General features: G+C 45.5%; 1 protein-coding gene across 1 annotated transcript; it reads right to left on the reverse strand.

The window, feature by feature from the left end:
- Positions 1–563: 563 nt before the first annotated feature.
- LOC148031315 (polyubiquitin) lies at positions 564–1,808 on the reverse strand. The gene has a single exon (XM_087684837.1). The coding sequence runs from the start codon at positions 1,724–1,726 to the stop codon at positions 809–811; it is 918 nt and encodes a 305-aa protein (XP_087540963.1). The 5' UTR covers positions 1,727–1,808; the 3' UTR covers positions 564–808.
- Positions 1,809–9,670: the final 7,862 nt, after the last annotated feature.

The raw sequence follows: 9,670 nt of genomic DNA on the forward strand, positions 1-9,670 counted from the left end.
ACCACCTTGTTGCGTAGAGCAAAAGCCAAATAAAAAGCACACAAGAACCCTCAGCCGAGACAAATCAAGCAAAGTACATGCGCATTGTCTAAGTCCTGCAGATAAAACATCTACACCGCGATGGACAATTTTAGGCACACAAGCATCCACATCCAAGCAAGGCAACTGCCCCCTATAATCACAGAGCTACATTAAATTGCTATTGAAAACTTTCACCACCTCACAGGCAATCACAGATTAAGGTCAGATCATTGAAGATAACGAGAACACATATGAGAATTTTCAAAAGTAAACATACATACATTTGAGAACTTTGGCACTGCAGAGGAGGGCATACGAGAAAGTTCCACAGGAAGACCAATAAACTCTGCCCCAAAAGCCATGACAAACAAGTAAGGCAACCATTCCCAACCAGATTATGCAGAGGCAAATGGAAAAGCTTCCTTAATACTTAAATATTTCATCAAAACTCCGGCCGACTTAACCTCTCAATCTCTGTACTCACAAAACCCATCCAAAGAAATTAGCAAACCAACACCGAATAAAAGGCAGATGTGAAGATGTTGTAGACAAAAGCAGACTTCTTTTCTTGTATTCGTGGGCAAATCAGGGACAACTGATGCGTACAGACAAATCAGGGACAACTGATGCAGGAAGGGCTTCCACGACCACTGACAGACACTAGAGGAACCACTGCAAGGCGCAACAGTGTTTCTTATTTAGAATCCTGACAGGCGGAGCAATCTCAGCCTATTATTCCGGACAACACTGCCATAACAAAAGACCCACAGGCACCACTCCTTGCAATTCACTGCCCTCCACGCAAACGCAGCACCAGATGAAGGGTACTTTCCTTCTGGATGTTGTAATCTGCAAGGGTGCGTCCGTCTTCCAGCTGCTTGCCGGCAAAGATAAGCCTCTGCTGATCTGGGGGGATACCCTCCTTGTCCTGGATCTTGGCTTTAACGTTGTCGATTGTGTCTGAGCTCTCAACTTCCAGAGTGATGGTCTTGCCCGTGAGCGTTTTGACAAAAATCTGCATTCCACCACGCAGCCTCAGGACAAGATGAAGAGTGCTCTCCTTTTGGATGTTGTAGTCCGCAAGAGTGCGTCCATCTTCGAGTTGCTTGCCTGCAAAGATGAGCCTCTGCTGGTCGGGAGGGATACCCTCCTTGTCCTGGATTTTGGCCTTGACATTATCGATGGTATCAGAGCTCTCAACTTCGAGAGTGATGGTCTTTCCGGTGAGAGTTTTAACAAAGATTTGCATGCCACCGCGCAGCCTGAGCACCAGGTGAAGGGTGCTCTCCTTCTGGATGTTGTAGTCCGCAAGGGTGCGGCCATCTTCGAGTTGTTTGCCGGCAAAGATGAGCCTCTGCTGGTCAGGAGGGATGCCCTCCTTGTCCTGGATCTTAGCCTTAACATTGTCAATGGTGTCAGAGCTCTCAACTTCCAGTGTGATGGTCTTACCGGTGAGCGTCTTCACGAAGATCTGCATGCCACCACGGAGCCGCAATACAAGGTGGAGGGTGCTCTCCTTCTGGATGTTGTAGTCGGCGAGGGTGCGGCCATCCTCGAGTTGCTTGCCGGCAAAGATGAGCCTCTGCTGGTCAGGGGGGATGCCTTCCTTGTCCTGGATCTTGGCCTTGACATTGTCAATGGTGTCGGAGCTCTCGACTTCGAGGGTGATGGTCTTGCCAGTGAGGGTCTTGACGAAGATCTGCATGTTGATAATAGATGGGAGATTGCTTCTGATGAAAGAGAGAGAAGGAAAGGGGGGGGGGGAGACAGAGAAGCGAAACCCTAAAAATAAGAAGAGGCAGATGAGGAGGAAGATGTGATGCGATGGGATTTTATAGGTTACGCGAGGCTCTGGGTGTCCCAGACGAGAACGCAAAGGCGAGAGGAGAACGCCTGCGTTGTGTTGCCTTTTGGCTGGCGTAGGAAGCTTCGGGGAAGTCCTGTTTGTGGGGGCTCATTCACACGCAACTGTCCCCAGGTGCGCGTCCCGACTCCGATTCATAGAATCACACGTGAAGTGGGTAGAATTGAGGACGTGTTGAAGCCCACAAACGAACAATAATCTACTATACTCCGATACTATCTATCTATGGCGGCCGGTTACACACCACACGCGCCCGGGATGCAAGCTCCCGCCAAGCTGTCTCTGGTGTACACATAGCGCGTAGATAGATGCGTCAAAACTGTCTTTCGTTTTGTTTACACGTAGCGCGCATATAAATGCATCACAAAAGAGCACTCATCTTAATAATTAGACCTTTGGACTACGTGTTGTTGGAATAAAGCTCAAAGCTTAGCAAGTGCCATATACCTTTTTGAATGGAAATGCTTGTCCTTATTCCATTTGCGTAAGGGTTTGCCCCTTGGACGGGGAATCTCCCCCACCCAAACTTGTCCGTCACAGGCATTTTTCATAAACCGAATCGTAAGTCGCCACATTAGCACAATGCCTTCATACTCCACCTCTTCATACTCCATGTCATCAAAGAGTCCATCTTCTCATTAGATGCCATGTCACCACCACCAGCTTCTAGTGACGTGTGAACACGAGGCTCACATCCATGCCTTGCACCACACCACACTAGTGCCATTGCCTACGTCCCATCAACACAACATGCAGTGCACTTTGGAGTCCTAAAAGTCGGCCTATGTGTTGTCATAATGCGTGGGCATGACTGGTTAGGTCGTCCTTGGCTTGAGCATGCTCATTCTTGGGCCTAACATGCTCACTCTTAGGCCTATATAGAGCTCCATGTTGGAAGAATAGGTCATTAATTGCCTTGCTTTCCTAGAAGTTGCCTGAATGCATATGTTTTCAATTGCCCAAGGCCGCACCTACCAAGTCCTCGTCATCATCATTTCTCAGTCACAAGCTCATGGCTACCCATCCCAACAGGTCTATCTAATGCAATGCCCGATGATGATGATTTGGTGTCGTCTACCTTGGGTGGACTTAACAATGAAAAGGCTTGGAAGTCTTTTGTAACTTTCGTATATGTCAGAAAGCCATTTCCAGATTTCGATGAGTTGGTCTCCCTTATGATCACTGAAGAGATCAATATGTAGAGTGAGACATCTGAAAGAAGTGGTGAACTGGTCCAAGCTTTCTACTCCAGTTCAGGAAGGGGACGTGGCAGGTTCTCTTCAAGAGGCCGTGGTACAGGACATGGTAGTGACAACCAGCAAAACAGATTGAATAAGCAATTTGGCGATATGCAAGTTTCAGGAGATCATGTTAACTTTAGAGGCAGGGGGAGCTTTAGAGGAAGAGGTGGATGGCAGAACAGAGGAGTAAAGTGCTTGAGGTCAGATGGAGGGGGAGAGTACCTCTCGAATGAGTTCAGTGATTTTCTGAGGTCTCATGGGATAAAGAGACAGTTCACATGCAGGTATACCCCACAGCAAAATGGGGTTGCAGAAAGGAAAAACAGGCATATTGCAGAAGTTGCACGCACCTTGATGGCTGAAAAGAATATGCCTAAGCATTTTTGGTTTGAGGCTATTCATACTGCTGTTTATATTATGAACAGAACTCCCACAGCTACAGTTCATGGTATGACCCCCGAAGAATATTTTACAGGTAAGAAGCCTGATGTCTCACACTTGAAAGTGTTTGGCTGCATTAGTATGTTCATGTGCCAGATGAGTTGTGGAAGAAACTAGATCCAAAGGCTGAAAAGTGTATCTTTATTGGATACTCTTTAGAGCAGAAAGGGTATCGCTGTTATAACCCTGTCACATGTAAGTTTAGAGTGAGCAGGGATGTCATCTTTGATGAAATGAGCAGTTGGTATGCATCTAATGGTGATGCATTGGATGATGATGATGATCATGACACTCATGTGTAGGCTGAAAAGCAAGAATCACGGACTCTTAGTGGACCAGAGACATCATCTGGTAGTCCTTGGTCTGGGAGACTAAGGAGTACCTCTACATCTTCAGGTGCATCTAGTAGAACTACAGGTAAAGACAAAGGAAAGAATAAAGTGTCAGATGGCACTGATGTAGTTCTTGATGGAGACTCCAGTGGCTCAGAGAGCTTGGATGATGAGCTTGGTATTCCTTCTGTCAGGACACCAGGTGTACAGAGAGCTCATAGTCTTGTAAAGACTCCATTGAGCGATCCGGTGGTACGCAGATCTAGCAGGGTCAGATACCCTGTTAAAATATTTAGTTTTGAAGGTTATGCAGCTCATCATTATGCTTATATGGTGAAACTAGTTGAGGATGTTGAGCCCACATGTTTTGAGGAGGCTGTTGGTCATGCTCATTGGGATGCAACAATGGATGAGGAGATGGCTGCATTAGAGGCCAATAAGACTTGGGCTTTAGTATCATTGCCGAAGAGTAAGAAAGTTATTGGATGTAAGTGGGTTTACAAGATTAAGCACAATGCAGATGGTTCTATTAGTAAGTATAAAGCTAGGCTGGTTGCAAAAGGCTATGCCTAGACATATGGCATAGATTATGAAGAAACCTTTAGTCCAGTTGCTAGGATGACAACTGTCAGATATGTGATTTCTTTGGCAGCAGCCAAAGGTTGGAAGTTGCAGCAAATGGATGCGAAGAATGCTTTCTTGCATGGTGATTTGCAGGAAGAAGTGTATATGGATCAACCAGCAGGTTATGAAGATTTAGAGCATCCCACGTATGTGTGCAGGTTGAAGAAGACGCTCTATGGGCTCAAGCAAGCACCTAGAGCATGGTCTGACAAGAGTAGAGAGTATCTTGTCAATATTGGCTTTTATGTTTCTGATGCTGATCACTCACTTTATGTGAGAAAGGGAGATGCATGTTTGGTCATCATAGTCATCTATGTGGATGACTTGATTATTACAGGTGATAGTGATAGTGGGATTGCTGAAGTCAAGGATTTTTTGAAGAAGAAGTTTGAGATGAAGGATTTAGGTGAGCTAAGGTACTTCCTTGGCATTGAGGTGATCAGATGTGATGATGGTATATGGCTGTCCCAAAGACAGTATGGCTTGGATATGTTGTCCAAGTATGGTATGACAGCATGCAAACCACTTTCAGTCCTGTTGGAGCAGAATGTAAAGTTGAGTGCTGATGTTGGGGATGAGATAGAAGACCCTACTATGTTCAGAAGGATAGTGGGGAGTTTGATCTACATGACCATTATAAGGCTAGACTTGAGCTACGATGTTGGTCTTGTGAGTCAGTTTATGCAAGTACATAGAAAGCCACATTTGGATGAAGTCAGACGCATATTGAGATATGTGAAGTCCACATTACATTATGGACTTTTCTATGAGGCAAGTACAGATGTACAGGTGTTTGGATACATAGATGCAGATTGGGCTGGTAGTATGTCTGATAGAAGATCTACCAGCGGATACATGTTCTCTCTTGGTAGTGTAGCAGTTGCTTGGAGCAGCAAAAAGCAATCTATAGTTGCTTTGTCGAGTACAAGGCTGAGTATAGAGGTGCTGATGTTGCAGCATGTGAGGTAGTATGGCTACAAAAGTTAATGGTTGATTTGGATGTGCAGGTGGAAGGTCCAGTTGTCATTTATTGTGACAACATGAGCAGTATACAGTTGGCTAGGAACCCTGTGTTCCATGCCAAGACAAAACATATTGAGGTACACTACCACTTTGTGAGAGAGAAGGTACTAGTAGGTGAGATTGACTTGGTGTATGTCAGCACACAGGATTAGATAGCTGACATCTTCACGAAGGCATTGGGTACAGAGAAGCTTCAAAAATTTTGAAGCTTACTTGGAGTTGTAGAGATGCAGTTGAGCTTGAGGGGGAGTGTTGAGATGACAAGCTCAACACATGCGGACATTGATGATGGACCACCTAGTTAGATGGGTCCACACGTCTACACTTAGCACGTCGGTGGTTATTATGACTCTCACATGGCCACTGACTCATTACTTATTATATTCAGGTTGTTACACCTATTTGCAGCTAGTATAGTTATAGCGCCAGTCGACTAGTGTAGTCGATTATGCATTGTTTGACTTAGTAGGCCACTTTCCTTTATGTTGTATCTTATCTATACTTTGTGTACATTGTAAAGAGTGTGGAAGAAGAAAAAGAAACCAACAAGAAAACGTTTTGGCCTCCATCTCTCTTCTTGTCTCTTGAGTGAGCTTCTCCTTGTGCATTCTGTGTGTGTTCGGCACAGCATCTTGAGCAAGCCCCCCCCACCATTGCGATTTTTGACAATATGCATAAAAAGTCTGGTAAGAAAGACATGGGTGAGCCCTTGGCTCTTGTGCACTCATATGTATGTAGGCCCATGCCTTGCCAGTCACTTTGGTGGGGCAAAGTACTTTGTTACTTTCATAGATTATTACTTACGTAAGGTTTGGGCTTATCCCATAAAGAGAAAATCCGATGTCTTAGACACATTTCAGTTTTGGCTTACATTGGCTGAGAACCAGTCTGGGAAAAGACTCAAATGCCTAAGGTTAAATAATGGGGGTGAGTATATATCATGTGCTTTTGAGTAGTTTTGTGATGAGCGGGGTATTAAGTGTCAGTTGATCGCCTCTTACACCCCACCCCAGAATGGTACGGTTGATAGCATGAATAGGACCATTCAGAAAAGGGTCCGTAGCATGCTTAGCCAAGCTGGCTTACTGCATCACTTTTGGACTGAGGCAGTTACTACTGCAATGCATCTCATTAACAGGTCACCTAGCAGTGGCATTGACTTTCAGGTTGCAAAGGAGGTATGGGTAGGCAAGCCCCCCTCTTATGATCATTTGTGCGTCTTTGGGTGTGAGGCATTCTACCATGTGCCCAAGGACAAACGCAATAAGCTAGATCCTAAAAGTGTCAAATGCATTTTCATTGGCTATGGAGATGTATGAGAGATGGGCTACCGTCTATGGGATTCGCAGACGCAAAAAGTGATCCGTAGCCATGATGTCATCTTTCATGAGGACAAAATGCACATGCAACCTGAGAAAGTGGTTGAGGTGCACAAAGTTATCTTTCGGGAGGAGCCACCTGCTCTCGTTTAGCCTACTCCACGGCCAGCTAGACAATGTGTAGCACCACATGATGCTCATGGCCCAGGTGCTAGATATGCTGATGTTAGACAGGATGTCGGTCAGGCAACAGAGCTTAGGTTGAGGCGTTCTACTAGAGATAGATGACCTCCTAACCGTTTTGCCCCCTCTATGGATTATGTACTGGTTACAAATGCAGGAGAGCCTCTCAGTTATGATGAGGTTATGCATAGGGGTGATTGTCACCCTTGGGAGAGGGCTATGCAATCTGAGCTTGACTCATTGCATAAGAATCAGACTTGGGATTTGGTTTCCTTGCCTCAAGGTAAGAAGGCTTTGCCATGTAAGTGGGTGTACAAGCTAAAAACTACCCCTGGACACCCCAAGCCGGCATACAAGGCTCGATTGGTTGCTAAGGGTTTTAAGTAGGAGCATGGGGTTGACTTTGATGAAGTTTTTTCTTCTGTGGTCAAGATGACCACCCTACGCTTAGTCTTGGCCTTGGTTGCATAGCTTGACCTGGACTTGTACCAGATGGATGTCAAGATGGTTTTTTTACATGGGGACTTGCATGATGAGATTTACATGGAGCAGCCTAAGGGCTTTGCACACCCCTGGCAAGGAACACCTAGTGTGCAAGCTAAAGAAGACTTTATATGGCTTGAAGTAGGCACCTAGGAAATGGTACCATAAGTTTGATGCATTCATGCAGTCACAGGGCTATAGCCATAGTGCTATGGATCCGTGTTTGTACACGAAGAAAGCCCGTGATGGTTCTTTACTGATTTTGGTACTCTATGTGAATGACATGCTTTTAGCACGGATAGCTCATGAGGAGCTAAATGCTCTTAAGGCTCAGCTCAAGAAGAGCTTTGAGATGAAAGATCTGGGATAGGTCTCTCATATACTTGGTATGCGCATTACACACGATAGATCTCAGGGACTACTCTATCTGTCACAAAGGGAGTACATTCATAAAGTCCTTGAGTGCTTCCGCATGCAGGATGTTAAGCCTATTGGCTGTCCATTACCTTCTCATGTGAAGGTTTCATAGGCCGATTGTCCGTAGATAGATGAGCAGAGGGCTGAGATGGCCAAGATTCCCTATGCATCAGCCGTGGGCAGTCTTATGTATGCCATGATAGCCACCCGTCCAGATATTGCTTTTGCGGTTGGGGTTGTGGCGCATTATATGGCTACACCTGGCAAGAAACATTGGGATGCAGTGAAGGGTATCATGAGGTACCTGAAGGGCACAACAGATATGTGTCTTTGTTATGGCAGCTAGGATATAGGATTCGTGGGGTACACTAACTCTGATTATGTAGGACATGCAGATAGTAGGAAGTCCACTTCTGGCTATGTATTCACTTATGCTGGAGGGGCTATCTCTTGGATGTCTAGGGTGCAGAAGTGTATGGCCCTTTCTACTACAGAGGCCGAGTATATTGCAAGGAGGCTATCTGGTTAGGCTATTTGATTGTTGACCTTGGTATGACAGATGCTATGCCTACACTGCATTCGGATTCCATGAGTGCCATTCAGTTGGCCAAAGATTCTGGTCTTCCATGCGAAGACGAAACATATTGAGGTGAGGTATCACTTCATTCACGAGGTCATTGAGGACAAGTCTGTTGACCTTGTCAAGATTCTGACTGAGCAAAATCCTGTAGACATGCTCAAAAGAGCCTCATTACTGAGTGCTTTGCCTTCCTCACGAGATTGATGGGCATTGGATGAGATGACATCTTTTTCCTCATTCTATTGTGCATGTGCACATGTTGTAATGTCTTTTCTTTTTTCTCTCTCACTAGGGCAGATTCACCTTTAAGTGGGAGGTTTTTGGGGGTAAAGGTGCCTCCGGCTAGCCGCTCGTGTATTACTACACTAACAGTACCCGCCACTGCACACTGTAGGTGCGGGCGCCCGTCACAGTCACTTATTCTTTATTCTTTTAGTGACAGTTTGAATAAAGGAAGGCGCGGCCACACATTGTGGTTGTTGGAGTTTCCACTTTTGACTCTCTCTCTCTCTCTCTCTTGGCTCTTGCTCTCCATCCACCATAGCTCTCACCGCCAAGCTTCTTCCTCCTGGGTTCCACTTCTTTTTCATCATGGAGGAAGTAATGGTGGTGTTGTTAGACTGCATGGGCCATTTTAGGGTGTCACATCCAAGGTTAAAGAGCTCATTGGAGGAGGGATTGAGCTGGAGATGGGAAATCATCAAAGTCTAAGTGGCTGAGGGTGCAGAGGTCATAGGAGGTGGTGATCTAGATGGCATAAGGGAGGTCACCTTGGACATGCCAACAAGCCACCACAAAAGAAGAAAATCCTTATGTTGGCCACACCCATGCCTTGGATGGTGTCCACCATTTTGAACCAAATTCTTTACTTTCAATTTGTAAATGCATCAATAATATGATCAAGCAAGAAGGGTTTCCCATGAGACATGGAGTAGATCATGAGCATGTCTTGATCATCTAGCCATTGATGCCCGCCACTCAAGCATCAATCTTATTGGTTGTAAATGCCCATGTAGCACAATACACCACCAATCCATGCATTTTTTGCTATGTTGTTGTGGTCATGCAGCTCATGTATTGCTTTAGAGAAGATGACCCACCCCATCTCCTCCAACACTAGCCGCCTTAGGGAGAATATGGTA

This window comes from Lygodium microphyllum, chromosome 9 (genome assembly GCF_053477565.2).
Source record: "Lygodium microphyllum isolate KBCC chromosome 9, Lygodium_microphyllum_v1.1.10, whole genome shotgun sequence".
Lineage (NCBI taxonomy): Eukaryota > Viridiplantae > Streptophyta > Polypodiopsida > Schizaeales > Lygodiaceae > Lygodium > Lygodium microphyllum.

What these genes read in the sequence shown, in the direction of transcription:
- LOC148031315 (XM_087684837.1), bottom strand. Translation starts at nt 1,726, where the DNA reads ATGCAGATCTTCGTCAAGACCCTCACTGGCAAGACCATCACCCTCGAA.